The 16,875-nt window shown below is 32.7% G+C and overlaps 3 protein-coding genes across 3 annotated transcripts; 1 reads left to right on the forward strand and 2 right to left on the reverse strand.

Annotated features, from left to right (window-relative positions):
* Window positions 1-1,256: 1,256 nt before the first annotated feature.
* Window positions 1,257-7,911, reverse strand: LKRSDH (lysine ketoglutarate reductase/saccharopine dehydrogenase). The gene is made up of 10 exons (XM_011643937.3): window positions 7,414-7,911; window positions 6,593-7,075; window positions 5,779-6,004; window positions 4,749-5,076; window positions 3,990-4,353; window positions 3,483-3,805; window positions 2,839-3,088; window positions 2,450-2,713; window positions 1,976-2,357; window positions 1,257-1,587 (listed from the first exon to the last, which is right to left on the reverse strand). Exons 1-10 carry the CDS (start codon window positions 7,507-7,509, stop codon window positions 1,472-1,474), a joined length of 2,832 nt encoding a protein of 943 aa, XP_011642239.2. The 5' UTR covers window positions 7,510-7,911; the 3' UTR covers window positions 1,257-1,471.
* Window positions 7,912-8,062: 151 nt separating this feature from the next.
* TfIIFalpha (transcription factor IIFalpha) lies at window positions 8,063-10,644 on the reverse strand. Its single transcript, XM_089076783.1, has 7 exons — window positions 10,408-10,644; window positions 10,219-10,265; window positions 9,763-10,134; window positions 9,374-9,696; window positions 8,985-9,259; window positions 8,489-8,829; window positions 8,063-8,406 (listed from the first exon to the last, which is right to left on the reverse strand). Exons 1-7 carry the CDS (start codon window positions 10,429-10,431, stop codon window positions 8,193-8,195), a joined length of 1,596 nt encoding a protein of 531 aa, XP_088932909.1. The 5' UTR covers window positions 10,432-10,644; the 3' UTR covers window positions 8,063-8,192.
* A 1,068-nt stretch (window positions 10,645-11,712) lies between these two features.
* Afg3l2 (AFG3 like matrix AAA peptidase subunit 2) lies at window positions 11,713-16,696 on the forward strand. The gene is made up of 13 exons (XM_011643936.3): window positions 11,713-12,045; window positions 12,553-12,676; window positions 12,761-13,061; window positions 13,307-13,400; window positions 13,495-13,660; window positions 13,752-13,887; window positions 13,996-14,114; window positions 14,385-14,660; window positions 14,733-14,960; window positions 15,102-15,328; window positions 15,406-15,582; window positions 15,802-16,020; window positions 16,092-16,696. The coding sequence occupies exons 1-13, from the start codon at window positions 11,959-11,961 to the stop codon at window positions 16,344-16,346; spliced, it is 2,409 nt and encodes an 802-aa protein (XP_011642238.2). The 5' UTR covers window positions 11,713-11,958; the 3' UTR covers window positions 16,347-16,696.
* Window positions 16,697-16,875: the final 179 nt, after the last annotated feature.

Here is a 16,875-nt window from a genome sequence, read left to right on the forward strand (position 1 = left end):
TAGACGGAATTTCTTTCGGAACACTTTGACGAATCGTTGAGAGCTCTTTGCGCGCGAATGTCGATGTTTTATTTCTCTTTGAAGTAAATTTAATTTTTTAAATAATATAATGTATGCAAATATGCGTTTCTAGAGATTTTGAAATTATCACTATCAACAATTTTCTGTTTTATAAGGGCTTTTAAAATAAACTTAATTGGATTGAATTTTTTTCATATATTTTCTTGTTACATCTGATTAAATATTTTTTTTTTTGTAGGAAAGATGTGCTTCTTTATATTTTGAAAGCCCTCGTAATTACTTTATGATAATTATGATCATCTCAGTAATTTGCGTAATATACACAAAGATTAGAGATTATTAGAAATTTATTTACGAAAGTTATGATCACATCACATACAATAATTTGCAAAACAAAGACCGATTAGAAATTACTGTAATCACTATTGTGATAGTAATAGATTTTATAGCATCATACAAAATTCGAGGATATTTATAACATTTTACTTTTAATTTTAATTTTAGAAACGAGGAGCAAAAACATCAAATTACATCACGCACAAGACCCAAAATTAAATACCAACGTAATTTAAAGTATTTACTGCTTTTAAATAATAAATTGAGTTATTGTATCAGAATGCTTCAATTACGTATATGTATAGCATCATTATCTGCGTAAAGATAAATTATGAAAGCCATGAATTGATTAAAAGTATAATTTATTATACATATTCTTATTTAACTAGCACAAATTTGGCGCTTAAAACAGCAGTGAATAGTGCCAGTCACTGTTGCTAGATTTATTTAATTCTTGCGAAGCGTTATCGGATTTGTCACACAAATCAATTAGTCGTGTGACAGACGCACTACGTGCAAATCACGGCTACAAGTTAATTATTTTACCGGTGCAATTCGATGGTCTTTCCGATTGTTCCGGCGCGTGAAATCGATTCGTTTTCAATTCGTAACGAGTAGAGGCGAGAGAGTGGTGTTCCTGTGTTATCATTCTAATTATATCTTAAGGCGATTAGAATTATCGAAACAAAAAGAGATTGCAATAAGTGAAATATCATTGTACTGTTAGTGATTTTTCACATTGGGGTGGTAATATCAATAAATGTTAAATATATCAAATTAAAAATCCCGTTTTCTCTGCTTTTCTATCACATACATATTAATGCGAAAAAAAATTTTAGATGTAAAAATTCATTAATGTAAATCATAGAAATATAGGTACAATAGAAAAGGAAAAGTGATATATTCTCGTATTTTTTATTAGAATAATTTCTAATACTATGTTTATACGTATAATAGCTTATGTTACATATTTGTTAAAAGTATAAAATCGTTACAAAATTTACAAAATCTCATACTTTACGCATTTAAATAAAATATATTGACTTTCAATTTTTGTAGTGCAAAGGGCATACATACGTACAGTTGTACAAAAATTATGGCAGTTTATGATGAATCAGAGCCATTTAGAAGTCTCAAAGGACTGTACACCTTCAGCTCTCAGTCTATTAAGAATAGGTCGACATATGTCGGGAGTGAAAGGCAATACCATTCCACGTTGCTGAATTTCACCTGAATAAAATTAGAATGCAAGAAAAATTAGAATAAATTCGGATGAACAAATAATTTAACAAGGCAAGTTACGATTCATAATTCATGAATTAAAAAAATTAATAGATATGTAAATAATTCAAATAAATGTTCTTAGTTTTTAGATCATTTTTATTAATGTTTTTAAAAAATTTTCAGAGTTTCTATACATATATTTAGATTGCGTTTTTTATAATAATTTAATTAGAAAATATTTATATATTCTTTTTGGCAACATTCGGAGTATAAAAATTATTTTACGCGAAAAGAAAATAAAGTAGTCAGCTAATTAGTAGTAAATTTAATAAATTTATATATGAAGGAATTTAATAAATAAATATATGAGAAATATTAACGAAAATCTACGAACCATCCAGAATCATCTTAGCGGCAATAGCTGCGGGATAACCGACGGTACGCGCCATTGCGGAATGTCCAGAAGACTCTCCATAAAGTACCAAGTTAATTCCTTTGGATTCTCTTCTGTTATCTGGCCAGAGTATACCAACGTCATGCCTCAATATCACAAGGTCACGCTCATTTTTCTCATAACAGAGTTTCTTAGACAAGTAATGCGTAAGCGTGTCGAGAGGAGTATTCAATTTCAAGACCAAATCCTCTTCTAAAAGACCTAGATCTTCGATAGCTTTCACACGTTCCCACGAATTTACTCTTTCCGCCAATTTCTGCTTCAAATTTCCATAGAAGATGTTGTCGTTCGCTAGGCCGAGCAAGTTGCATGCCAACACTCGCTGCAATTTAAGCGACAAACAACCGAGAGAGGTCGATATTTCTTTTATTTCCTAAATATCCTGTGTATATGTCGGAAATTAAATACACATACCCAAGTGATGTCCGGTCCATTCGGGTGCAAAATCGGATGCGGATTGGGATCGATCAAACCCAGTAACTGCAGACCCAGTATGGTATCCGAGAATCCCTTGAATCGGAGAGTACCACGCAGCACAGTACTTGCATTGTGTAAACCGTAATAATCCCTGTACACCGAGCTGTCACGATTGGGGAAACCTTCCAGGGCAAAACCCGGAAGGAAGTCCAAATCCTGTACGGCGGACATTAAATCGCCACCTCCCGCAATTTCTACTTCCTACATCAACAATAAAGAGAAGATAATATGTTATCATTTTTTTTTTTCGTAATAGTGTAATAGTGATAAATTCTGTACTCTTAGATATTTAGATAAAATTTAAGAAAAATATTTTAATAATTCACCTGACCCTCATGAAGATATTTTGCTGGTGCTAAAGTGTTTAGTAGCGCGCCTCGTGGAGACCAACTAAATTTATATCTCAGGGGATTATAAGAACACTCCGGCGCGGGCAAACCACCGCACCATGAGACGAAAGATTCTATCTTGCCACCTGCTTGTCTTACATCATCGAAACATTCGATTGCCAAAAGATGATCAATACCCGGATCCAATCCTACTTCATTTAGCACAGTGACGCCCGCTTCTTGAGCCCTATCCAAGAGAAAAGAAATATAAATTTTAATTTAATAATTAAAAATTTTTAATTTAATAATTTAATTTAAAAATTTAAATTCGATATTCTAGGTAAATGTATTTAATGTATTGTAGCAATAATTTATCTCTTTTTATTATATTTTTTATTATATTAAAAAACGATTCTGCATCTTTGGCGGATCTTCTCCATCTGCATTTTCGATAAATTGTAATTTCAAAAAGCAACGAGATTGCTGAGATTGCATTATTGGCAATATTCACTAATTCCAAAAACGAGAAGATTTTATTAAATATCTTATTAAATATATTGAGTTTCTCAAGATGTTTTGGATATAATTGTGCCGAATAAGATACATAATTATACACTTTAGGATACAATTTTGTTACTTACTCTTCATGCAATGCCTTGACATTGTCATTCATATAACTTGCTGTCACTAGGTGAGTCTTTGTCTCTATGCAAGCTTTGGCAATGACGTGATGTAATGAGTAAGGCAAAAGAGAAACGACTACATTTGCCGATTTTATTACGTCGTGCAAAGTATCGGGGCGATCCAGGACGTTCAAGAAAACTGGTTCCACACCTGAGAACCGATTAGCTAACGCATCGGCCTCGTCCTTCAATTGTGATGCCACTATCAGCTTTACATTCGTATCTCTATGTAAGTATTCAACTAAGGGTGCGGAAACGTATCCTGCGCCTAGAACGACCACCTGTTGGCATAAATAAACTATTGTAATTTCATATCATTAATTTGAATATTGCTTTAAATCTGTTGTTAGAATCCAGAGATTAAAATGATTTTAAATAAATTTAATTGTATTAATATTTTCTCATTATATTTTACAATAACGTTAAAATTATAAAATTTTCCGTTGCGAATTGTTATCGTTTTACCGTTTTGCTTTGCTGTTCTCCATTATCGGCTTTGTGTTTGATACGTTGATTGAGCTGTCTAAGTTCTTGGATATATTCGAAATTGGGTGTCAATTTTCCATTGGATGCGATAATGGCGCCATGCACGGCAGGGCTAAAATTGTGCTCATCTAAAGGTTTTTTCGCGTCCGATTGTATGATGTCTAAAGCATACGGATATAAAAGATTGCCGAAGAAATCTGTCGCTTCTTTTGGTAGTTGCGTGGGCATATTGTCAATCGAGCAAACTAGCACGCCAGGACCTTTAAAAGACTTCGTGTCCTTATTACGATCTGCATCGTATAGACAGAACGGCGTATCGATCGTTGTGCACTCGTTCATGAATCTTGAATAAAAAAATAATAAAATGATTACAATGATAAAATATCTAATTAAAAGATGAGACATCGTAACCGAAGAGTTTGAGAAATTCTACAAAATTCATGTAATAATTGTTCGATTTTTAAATTTTAAGCTCAAATACAATGTCAAATACAATGTCAACTAAAACAGTTCATACTTTTATATTATTATAAATGATTATATTATAATAAAAATTATAAATTATATAAAAAAATGTAATTTTTAAATGAATAATAATAAACATAAGGTATTATAAAATCACAGTATTATAACACTAATCACAGTATTATAACTAACAATATTACTACAGAATTCTACAAGTTTACATGAAAATTGTTACGTTTTTTTCTGATTTTTAACAAATATGAATACACATACTCGATGCTACCGCCCGGATCCGCGGATATGTCGCAGATTCCAAGCATTCTGTGCGGCAAGGCGGGTGCACCGACACTTATCGGCAGCCATGGTGTATTTGCGGGCCTGAGTAGATATTTAGCGTCCGGTATCGTTAATAGTTTCGGCGAGTCTACTGCCCAGTATATGCCGTTAATGATCACCGAAGCATACGGCGCTATCTTTTTGCTAAAAGTAGAAATATATAATTCCGGATGCTGATCGTATTCCTCGGGGTCGAAGCCACCGCCCTCCTTTCTTTCCAGGTGATGCCTGCGCCGCACCTCGCAGCCGTATATCTTTGTCGTATCTGGAATTATTTGAAGAATAAATAACAGCTGATAAGAAATACTGCTGTGATAAATATTTTTGTTTACTCTAAACGACGATGATAGATTCTTGAGCCTTGCGCAAAGAGTTTTATCATTGAAAAAAGGAGGAAAAATCTATATATATATATGAATATAGAAGTGAAAAAATTAAGAGGCACCTATCATAAAATTATTAAGATCGTAATTGCATAAAAGCGTGATATTTGTCATAAAGATTATTTAATGATTATAGTGACTATTTCTCCGATAGGCCAATTATGCATTAAAACTAATTGCACAAACAGTTATCAATATTTTACAAAAAAAAAATCAATATTAATATATATATATGTGCGTGTTTCTAAAATATGTCTTTTAAATGTAACCACATAATTACAGATCACAAATTTCATGCAAAAATTTGTCATATAATTTTATAAATGTTTTTCTGTCGGAATCGATTTCAAGTTATATAAATTAAATCGCATTTTGAAAATGCATCCGTTGCGACATTCAATACGATTTAAAGAAACTCTTAAAATCGTATTTCGAAAGAACAGGTCAAGAGAGATAAGTTTAAAAGGATCGAAATCAGCGCACGATGACGATTACGGTGTTTGCGAGAGGGCGCGACATAAAGGCGACCTTTCGCGAATTGTGAAACGCGAATGACGACGTCGTAGAGCGAGTTATAAACATACCACCGTGCTCGGCGACTTTCCGCAACATTTCCGGCGGTACGTATTCGTGAGGTAGCTCTTGAAAAACCTCTTGGCCACCCTGGCTAACGTTGCCGCTACCCGTGAAAACAAAGGTCAACGGACCGATCGACTTTGGCATGGCTCCCAATGCGATTTCATATCCTGCACCGCGGATTGCTTGACGTGCCATAGCTGAATCCCGATAATTATGCGCTGGTCCAATATGCTAATAAATAAACGATTACGATTAATTGTGATATATCGTATCTATGTTTCGAAGAAGTTGTAATAATAATAATAAATCCCTCATGTGTGGATCTTGATAAGCTGCTTATCCATCGCTTACAATTTACTTTTTCTTCTACGACTAAAGGAAAACGCAGAACAAATAAAATTTTATCAATTAGATGATATCTCTTAATAAACGCTCTCTTAATAATCACTTAATGTTACGAGACGATGTTATTTATCTTAACTTTCAAAAAATTTTCCAAAAGTAACAGATATAGGATACAGATATTCTAAATTTTTGTTAGTCTATCAAAGAAAAATATAAGGAAAATTATTATTAATTATTTATCAATTCAAAATAAAAAAACATATTTCTTTTTGAAATATGTTTAGAAATATGTATATATGTATATTTATTTCTTTTTTTAATCAATTATTTTCTAAGATATAAGATTAAAGTTATTCCAAACAACATAAGTGTCTAATAATTCAATGTAATATTTGATTTAAGCGGAAATTATATTACAAGATAACATTTAATAGAAACCGAATATTTAATTATTTTTAGAATATATAAGCATACCATAAACGGAGTATGATGACCCAAGGCTAACAGTCTCAAACCCAAACCATGAAGTATGTTCACCATACCGGCGACTCCAGCATATTTGCCGAAAGCCACTACCCTTTGGCCATTGGCATCCGTGAGTTTCTCATAATCTAATAAACGTATATTCTTCTCCAGGATTGCATCCAGGAGGGGCATATTACTTTCTTGGGCTTTGATGGTATGCGAAAAAAGGCAGTATGTCTTATTAGGTATCAACTGATCTACGGGCACTTGCTTGACGCCGAAGATAACGGAGGCTGAGCTGATGTCCTCTTGCAGAAGAGCGCCTGCCGCCTGATAAGCTTGGGCAGGATAAGCCCTTCGGTTGCTGGGCTGCACGATCACTTTCACACCCGATCTGACGAGACGGCGAACATTTGATGGAGCTAATGGGGCTCTCCTTTCCCATACTGACTGATCCTCCCGTCTTATGGCTATTATTTTACCCTTAAGATTCTAAAAGAATATTCAAAATCAGTACATTAGTTTATACAAAAAAAATCAGTTTTTGATTTTTCAAAAGTCATCATGTTTATCACTTCGTTTTATCGCGATCAGTCGAAAGCTCCATATGAACAATAAAAGAAAAATTAAAAATGACTTTCAACGTAAGACTTTGAAAATAAAAAAAAAAAAAATCAAATTTTGAATTAAATAAATTCTTATGTTTTTTTTTTTCTTTTATATTCATTGATTTATCACAAGAATCTGCGATATCCGACAGTTAGTGTGATTGATTAAATGAATGATCATTAATCACATGGATATTATTTGAAATGTAATTAAATGCTTACACTTATACATCTTGCGTTATGGATGACTACACGAGTTGCAGCAGTCAATAGATGACGTGATTCACGTCCAGCCTCGATTAATCTTAACATCAGCATCACACCTTGGTCGATGCTGATTTAGTGGTAGCGTAAAGGTCTCCGTTTTCGAGGGATTCAAGAGGAATTCACTAGTTGAAACCGATTCACGGTGATCGCGTCAACTGGAATAATGCGGCTTCTTGATAGAAGTTTGCTTGTGTGTACAAAGATGTTATATGAAACGGTTTTTAGATATTTTGAAATAAGCTCATATCATTATGTCTGTACATATATATATATATATCTATACTATATGTATGTGTTTACACTATTCGGATCGGTAAAGAAAGTATTACAAAATTGTTGATAAACTCGGAGCCACGCTCTTATCGGCATTGTATGACCCTCTAACCGTACCGAATCTACCAATAAAAGAAGTTTACGATGTACTCCGGAAAAAAATCTGTTTTTCTTCTTGCACGCGTTTATCGCCGACTTGATAATGATAACACGAACAGTAAATGCATAATCGCAAACAATACAAACTTAACAAGCGCATGACGCTAGTGCCCGATATTCGCCTCAATCGCATTATTTGAAGAGATCATGGAGTTGAATTAAAACGATCTGATACGGTTTTTTAAAATTTTAATGTGCTATCCTTTTCTGTTGTATTAGAAAGAACGGCATTATGCAACTGGATAAACACTATACATTCGTAATTTTAAACAATCATAAACAACTCGATGCTACATGTCACATCAGTTGGATTGCGCTTTGATCGATAAATACATTTTATTCTTGATAGTTTGCTTCGTTGGATTTATCTTTTTCAGTATCTGAGTCATAATGTTGACAAGTTGTTCGGACGTGAGGCCAGTCTTCTTGGATTTGAATTTCTGTAATAATTCGGTCGTTGTCATAGGCTTGCGCATCAAATACCGCCTCACTGCATCCTCCGTAATTCCCGATTCGCTGAAAGATACAAAATGCGCATGATAAATATTACAATAACTACTGCATGCCTATATCGTTTAATGCAAAGACAAAAACGTACTTCGCTCCCGGTATATACGATGTTACTGGAACTAAATTGAAGTTATCGAGTTTTAATTTTTTCGCTTGCGACAAGTCCGGAGATCCAGATTGCTTTCTCTTGAGAGAATCCGAGGCACTGGCTGCAGGTGTTGGTGTCGCCGATCTCGAACTGTGTGCGCTATTAGGTTTTTTATTATCTTTCTCTTTTAGCGTTGTATCTGAATCTGATTCCGAATCGCTTGAAAAATCGCTGGAGGAATCCTTTCCTGATGCTGATTTTTTCTGATCTTTCTTCTTGGCTTTCTTTTTCTTCTTTTTATCTTTCCTCTTGTCTGCTTCCTTACCAAGCTTGTCTTTGTCCTGAAATACGTTAGAAATACGTTAGAAATATAGAACAAAGTAATTGAGGAACATATCTAATAATGTGATAAATGTGATGGAACAATTTCAAGAATATGAAGAAATATAAAATACAACATATGCATTCCCTATCAATATTATAATAATGATGTTACTTTATCATCCTTTTCCTTTCCTTCCTCGTCTTCATCTTTATCTTCTTCGCCATCCTTCTTATCTGCTTGTTCCTCATCATCTTCATCTTCATCGGATGCGAGTAACTTTCTCAACGCATCTTCTTCTGCGACAGATTTGATTTCCTTATCGGATTCAGAATCAGAGGAATCAGAAATATAATCACATTCTCTTCCCTCCTCATCACCATCGTCACTTTCCTCAAATGCTTCATCGTCTGATACATTCTTCTTCTTTTTCTTCTTTTGTAATTGAACTAGAATATTTAATTTAAATTATATAATTATATTGTTTTTGTTTGTAATAGATTATTTTATTAGACAATCAAAATAAATTATATATATAATTAATAAATAACTTCATTTATTACCTTTGTCTTTTTTTTTCTTCTTTCCATCATCCTCATCTTCAGAGCCTTTCTTAGTTTCTTCTTCATCACTATCTGATTCATCATCGTCACTATCCATCCATTCATCCATTTCGGATATTTTCAATTCCTTTTCCTTCTTGCCTGACTTTTTGCCTTTACTACCTTCTACCAACTCCTCCTCGTCTCCACCATCCTCATCATTTCTCAATCTTTTGCGTAACATGAGTGAGAAATAATTCATTACCTTGTTTCTACGACTGAATTCTTGCTCAGCTTCTTCAGCACTAAGAGCTTTATATCTCTGTATTGGCTGAAAGTTATACCTACATACAAATGTTTTAAATTTTTAAATAATCATCAGTAAACAATTAATAATATAGAATATCTACCATTCATGTAAAGGAAAAGCTTCTATTGCGCCATCAGCAGCATGAGTAAAGACATAATATGCTGCGTTCTCACTAACTCCTCCCTCTCGTATGCCTTTAAACTTCTTTCCAGTTTTACCTCCAGATTTCAGAATCCATGGTTGATCTTCTGGTTTATATTTCCGACTAGTAATACCATACTTCTTTCTCCTGGCTTCTTCCCTGGCATCACGTCCAAATTCAGATCCAGCACCAAATTTCGGCATTTCTTCTTCCACACCCTTATATTCTTTCATATTGTTTTCTCGTTCCATCTTTACTTGAGTCCATTTTGAAAAATCTACATTCAATGTTGCGTTGAATCTCATAACATTGTGCTTCTTTTTGCTATTTCTAAAAAATCCATTGAAAATTGATTTTAATTAAAAATTTATTACAATGAAGGGAAGAGAAAATGTAAGCATCAACGATACAAACTTTGGTACTCTAATACTAAATTCCTGCACAGATGGTGCAACAGCAGGCTAAAAAAAGAATAATATTATATGATATTGTAAAAATGTCATAATTTTTTTTCTGAAATAATAAATTTTTTCTTGCATCTATCTTCTACTATCCTGACATATGTAATGTAACCTACAATCACTGTTGCAGCCGTAAACTTACCTTTGAACCTGTATTCGAATTCATATTAAAACTTGATAAAAACTTTTATAATTTAATGCTATATTTATAATTTAAAGGAATGTATTCCTGACTTGTATATAATATTTCTTGCACAGCAATGTTAATAAAGTTCACAAGTCTTAACAAGTCTCAAAAACTTGTATAAAGTTCCTATTCGTTTGAAATAAAATGTTTCTTAAAGGTCTATTCACACGGCTTTGCATGTGAAAAGAAACTAGCCAATCGTAGACCTGTTCTTTTTATTTCAACTTCTTGTACGGCTGATCTCTTTTCTCTTTTTCTCTCCATGTTAGTCTCGGTCTACAATAATGTCGATCCACAATAGGTGATTTAAGCTTTAAGAAGTAAGAAATTGACCAATTATAATCAAATATGAAAAGAATAATCGACTATGATTGGTCAATTTCTACGACTTAAAGATTAAATACTTATTGTGGACCGACACTTATTGTGGACCGACACTTAGAGAGAAAAAGAAAAAAGATAAGTTCAAGAAATTAAATCTTTTGAAATTAGGCCTTTTGTAAATGTGGAGAATTCGAAAAATAAAATGGTAGATCTAATGGCGGACTTTTAATACATTGAAGTATTAAAATTAGTGTAAAAAATTAGTGTAAAAATGTGTACAAAAAAATATTATTAGTGTAGAAAAAAAATATAATAAAAATTGTAACTTGTTATTGAAGAATCATTATTGAAGCATTCTTGTGTCTTTTAAATAAATAAATAATATATATTTATTTTAAATAACGAATAAGGAAATAATGATTTATATACTCATGTAAACAAATAACGATTTATTATTCATGTAAATCGAAATAATGTAAAACTTCTAGATATTTATATATTTTTAAATATCTATATATCTCTAAAACAATTTATTCTTCAAAGAACATTTTATTTTTAATTAAATTTCAATTTTTCTCTTCTGAGAATCTGAGAATTATAAAAAGAAATAGTTTTTATGTTAGTTTTGCTTATTATCAAATAATTAGTGCCCATACTTGATAATAAATTCTGTCGCTTTTACAAAAATTTCCTATATTCGATTCATAAATAAAATATTTTTTTATAATTTAAAAACCAAAAATTTCACCAAAAAAATAAAATAAGACAAAGTTTCGAAACAGAAAAGAATCATTTCAGAATTCAATATCAGGAATATGTTTTTTTTTTTAAAAGAATAAGTGTTCCGAATCACCCTTATATTTTTATATTTAAAAATTAAAACCCTTTCCAATTTTCAAATTTGCCGAGAAACAACTGCCGGATAGTTAGGCCGCGGAAGATGTAATCACGAGCAAATCTTTCGCGATCATCCTTCTTTCCCCGATGACGACATTGGATGGTGAATCCGAAACCGATGCGTGCCTCCGTGGATCGAGGTATTGCCTCACCGGCGATAAGTGAGATGGTCGCCCGCGGCCGGTAGTTCGTCGTGTTTCGAGTGATTCGGGGAGGGAAAAACCAAATAAGCGAAAGGTGATTCTAAATCTCTCGTGAGACTCACAAATTACGATTGTACCAGGCATGGCGCATCAGCTGCTCTTCTCAGCCAGCAAGCTGGAGAGGCTGCTCCTGCAGTCAGCTCAGAAAGGTTATTTCGACACGTTTCAGGTACCATAACCTCTTAGCTGCTTCGCGTGCTCGTGATATAATGCGACGCGCTCGTCCGTAAGGACGATCTCGATGGGTCTCACCCGATGGGTGAGGATAACGCGACGGGATGTCGTCTTGCGACAGTTGACAACTACGCCTTACACTATTAATTTATTATTATTTAAAAGTAAATTTATTACACCTAATGGTGTAATTCGCAAGCCGCGGACGTTCCGTCGCGTCCGGTGCGTAATTTGCATTTTTTTGCCATAGCTGTGATTTATTTTCTGAACGCGCGGTGTATTTTCCAAAAAAAATACGTATTTTTTATGCACGCGTCTTTTGCACTAGTCGTGCCAAATGTCTCGATGTAACACATGTTTTACATCAGCGTCGCAATGAATTGCAAATTTTTTTCGTAAAGAAATCATATAATTGGAATATCAAGAATAGTAATATAATTTTCGCGATTATTTAACATTTTTTGTTAGAACAATAGGATTAAGCTAGAATATGTCATTCCAGTTGAGACGACACTTATCATTACTTAAAAATAGTACTGCACAATCTGCCATTGAACAGGTGCAACAGAAATGGAGATTATTTTGTAAAGAGCCACCCAAAGGATTTGAAAAATTCTTCAAAAAAGGTTCTCGATGTCTTTTTGTGGTTTTCATTTATTTTTAATTTTTGTAATAAATTATACATAATTTCTAAAAAAATTGTGTTATAGGTGAAGGTAAAAATGGTAAAGATGCAGCTAAAAAAGCTGAAGAAGCAAGTAAAGAAACTAATACAAAAAAACCTCCCCCATCATCATCTTCATCTTCATCTACTTCGTCATCTTCCAAGGATTCAATTTTCCAGGGGTTATTTAAAATGGAAACTGGTTCAAAAGGAGGTAGATCGTTTGATGGTCATGATAAGGATAAAATATTCCTTTCTGTTGCACTTGCAACAATTGGTGTGCTTTCCTACGTAATTGTCCAAGATTTGAATCAGAAAGAAATCACTTGGAGAGAATTTATATATAAGTAAGCAAATTTTATTCTATTACATTTATATTAACAGCATTGTATATATGCAATATAAGACAATATATATCATTACAGAATTGTAAGATACAATTGTAATGAGATAGATAGATAATTAATTTTTAAATTATAAACATTAATAGGTTTTTAAATATCCAACTTTTATTTTGTTTATTAAAAAAAGTAAATTTACATAAAAAAATAATTAACATCTACAATGTTATAAGATATATTTTATTTTTCAGTTATTTAAATAAAGGTGTTGTCGACAAGTTAGAAGTAGTAAATAAGAAATGGGTGCGTGTTAGATTTTTACCTGGACATACCGTTAATGGTTCTGTAAGTCTTCCTTAAATATAAAATTAAGTAATGGAGTTTACTTATTCCATTTTTTTTTGTTGGAATTTCTGTTGTCTTTAATATTTATTTGTAGGAATTTGTATGGTTTAATATTGGAAGTACTGATACCTTTGAAAGGAATTTAGAAAATGCACAATTAGAATTAAATATGGGACCTGAGAATTATATTCCTGTGGTCTACAAAAATGAAATAGAAGTTGCGAATATTTTATCGTATATACCACATATTATTATGTGGGGTGAGTAATCATTAATATGTAAATCGTTATAGAAAAGTAATATTTGTCACACGTGTATGTGTATTATTATTATTGTTAAAACGTATTTTAGGATTCTTGATATTCTTAATACGAAGATCTGCGGAAGTAATGTCTGGTAAAGGAGGTAAAAGAGGTGGACTTTTTGGTCAAGTAATGGAATCGACTGCGAAACTTATAAACTCGAAAGATATCGATGTACGATTTAAGTAAGTAATACATGTATATTTTCTTTTCTACACATACACACACACACACACACACACAAAAGATTTAACATGTGCATTACATAAATTTTATTTGTTGTTTAATATCAGGGATGTAGCCGGGTGTGAAGAAGCTAAAATCGAAATTATGGAATTTGTAAATTTCTTAAAAAATCCACAGCAGTATATAGACCTTGGGGCTAAAATTCCAAAGGGCGCTATGTTAACAGGTAACTAAAGCTTATATCAAGTATGTAAAGTTATATGTAATGTCATATGAAATGATTAATGTAATAATTAAATAATGACTAATAATTGTGTATAACACAATATAGATAAGTAAAAACTTTTTGGTCGTTTGATAGAATCTTAATCTAATGAAATTAATATCTGATTAATCGCGCATAAGATCTCAAATGACCAAAATGATCGAAAAATTTATTTATATCGTGTTATAATGAGCAAATTGAAGATGTCATGTGATATGTCATGTTTTACAGGGCCTCCTGGTACCGGTAAAACTTTGTTAGCTAAAGCTACAGCTGGTGAAGCGAATGTACCCTTTATTACAGTATCAGGTTCAGAATTCTTGGAGATGTTTGTGGGTGTTGGCCCTTCCAGAGTACGCGATATGTTTTCTATGGCACGAAAGCATGCACCGTGTATATTATTTATTGATGAAATTGATGCAGTTGGACGAAAGAGAGGAGGTCGGAACTTCGGAGGACATTCTGAGCAGGAGAATACATTGAACCAGCTCTTGGTAGAGATGGATGGTACATCGTAATTTCAAATACGAAAAGATAAAAAATTGCGAAATAATCTTTTATTTTTATTCCATTTTTAAGGATTTAATACGACGACTAATGTGGTTGTACTAGCGGCGACTAATAGGATAGATATTTTAGATAAAGCATTATTAAGACCTGGAAGATTTGACAGGCAAATATTTGTTCCTGCACCTGATATCAAAGGACGAGCATCCATTTTCAAAGTGCATTTAGCTCCTTTGAAAACGAAATTAGATAAGGATGAATTAGCGAGAAAAATGGCTTCCTTGACGCCTGGATTTACAGGTTTAGATAATTGAATTATATATAGTTGAATATATGTTATATATAATTGAATACATTGAATATATAAAAAAATTAAGAGACCAAATCAATAATAAAATAATTTACATTAAATAAAATCACTATTGTATGTAAAATTCTTAGGAGCTGATATTGCAAACGTTTGCAATGAAGCAGCCCTGATTGCGGCAAGAGATTTAAATGATTATATTCAACTTAAAAACTTCGAGCAAGCTATTGAGAGAGTAGTTGCTGGATTGGAGAAAAAAACCAAAGTATTACAACCAGAAGAAAAGAAGACGGTTGCGTACCATGAGGCTGGTCATGCGATAACTGGCTGGTTCTTAGAGCATGCAGATCCACTTTTGAAGGTTACTATATCTTATCTACGTTTCATGATGAACGATATAGATTTTCAATATTGGCGAATCTTATGTTATTCCTGTAGGTATCCATTATTCCACGCGGTAAGGGATTGGGATATGCTCAATACTTGCCGCGTGAATTGTATCTTTACACAAAGGAACAATTATTCGATCGAATGTGCATGATGCTTGGTGGACGAGTATCGGAAGAAATCTTTTTCGGCAGAATAACTACAGGTGCACAGGATGATTTACAGAAGGTATTATTAACTAAATATAATAAATTAATATTAATATTAATTATAAATTAATATTAAATATGTAGAGATTTCAAACTCAGATCTTTTATTTCACAAATTATTTTAGCATCAGGCTAGTTGATGATTCTGCAATATTTTTACTCTCTTATATTTATATATATATTTTTTTAATGTATTTTGTTTGTATCAATCATTTCTTGTTTTTTTTTTTTTTCTAAGATTACAAAAGTTGCATATGCACAAATTACGCAATACGGTATGAACGAAAAAATTGGAAACGTCAGTTTTGAAATGCCAAGTCCAGGAGAATTTGCCTTTGACAAACCGTATTCGGAATATACCGCACAACTTATCGACAATGAAGTTCGAGAATTGATCGATAAGGCGCATAAACGAACGCTAGCTTTGTTGAACGAACATAAAGAAGACGTGATTAAGGTAACGATGATATTATTATCTATTTAAATAAATAACTTGATAATAATTAAGATAATTTCCTTTAATTTCAGGTCGCTGAACGATTGTTGAAGCAGGAGATTTTAAGCAGAAACGACATGATCGAATTACTCGGACCCCGTCCTTTCCGTGAAAAATCTACCTATGAAGAATTTGTTGAAGGCACGGGCTCTTTCGAAGAGGATACTACATTACCGGAAGGTTTGAAGGAATGGAATACGCAGAAGGGAGAATCTTCTGAGGATGGTGACAAGAACAAAGCAGCGAATAAAGCGCAGCCTTCCAAGACAGCCTCTGGCGATAAATAGCTGCAGTAACGATTGTAATTGTAATATTTTAGTCTCACAAATACTTTGTACTATAGTTTGAAATATACAATTATGATAAGTTTACAAATGTTCAACAGTATATTTTCAGCTGTATCAGCTGTCGTAATCATAATACGCGAGAAAGTTGTCGATGTAATACATAATATCGTCACACTTGTAATGTTTTTATGTAATTAAATTCAAATTGCACACTAATTTTTTTCCCTCTCGGATCGAAGTAAGATTCACGAAATTTAGAAAAACCTAAGATCTCTTGTATTATATTAGTAAAACTGCTATAAATATATATTTCGTTAATCTTGATTATTAAAAATGGTTTTTGTTTTTGACGTCATTGTTTTATTATTATTTTCTTGAGTCGTTAAAAGTGGGTAGGCAAAATATATCTGAGAAAGCAATATATGCAAGCGCAATATTTAGTTAATCTTTAAGCTGTTCGCATATTTATTGATTTTCTGAACGGCATATGATCTCAAAGGATATTTTGGAGATTACAAGAATGTCGGGA

The sequence above is a fragment of the Pogonomyrmex barbatus genome, unplaced genomic scaffold, assembly GCF_055798465.1.
Source record: "Pogonomyrmex barbatus isolate J1 unplaced genomic scaffold, ASM5579846v1 scaffold2, whole genome shotgun sequence".
Classification (NCBI taxonomy): domain Eukaryota; kingdom Metazoa; phylum Arthropoda; class Insecta; order Hymenoptera; family Formicidae; genus Pogonomyrmex; species Pogonomyrmex barbatus.

What these genes read in the sequence shown, in the direction of transcription:
- LKRSDH (XM_011643937.3), bottom strand. Translation starts at nt 7,509, where the DNA reads ATGCTGATGTTAAGATTAATCGAGGCTGGACGTGAATCACGTCATCTA. An exon ending in ATGGACCGGACATCACTTGG is followed by an intron (nt 2,358 to 2,449) that starts GTATGTGTATTT and finishes CTTAAATTGCAG; the next exon opens with CGAGTGTTGGCATGCAACTT. An exon ending in CGCTAAGATGATTCTGGATG is followed by an intron (nt 1,588 to 1,975) that starts GTTCGTAGATTT and finishes AATTTTATTCAG; the next exon opens with GTGAAATTCAGCAACGTGGA.
- Afg3l2 (XM_011643936.3), top strand. Translation starts at nt 11,959, where the DNA reads ATGGCGCATCAGCTGCTCTTCTCAGCCAGCAAGCTGGAGAGGCTGCTC. An exon ending in GATATCGATGTACGATTTAA is followed by an intron (nt 13,888 to 13,995) that starts GTAAGTAATACA and finishes GTTTAATATCAG; the next exon opens with GGATGTAGCCGGGTGTGAAG. An exon ending in CACAGGATGATTTACAGAAG is followed by an intron (nt 15,583 to 15,801) that starts GTATTATTAACT and finishes TTTTTTTCTAAG; the next exon opens with ATTACAAAAGTTGCATATGC.
- TfIIFalpha (XM_089076783.1), bottom strand. Translation starts at nt 10,431, where the DNA reads ATGAATTCGAATACAGGTTCAAAG. An exon ending in ATTCGAATACAGGTTCAAAG is followed by an intron (nt 10,266 to 10,407) that starts GTAAGTTTACGG and finishes TTCTTTTTTTAG; the next exon opens with CCTGCTGTTGCACCATCTGT. An exon ending in GCTTTTCCTTTACATGAATG is followed by an intron (nt 9,697 to 9,762) that starts GTAGATATTCTA and finishes ATTTGTATGTAG; the next exon opens with GTATAACTTTCAGCCAATAC.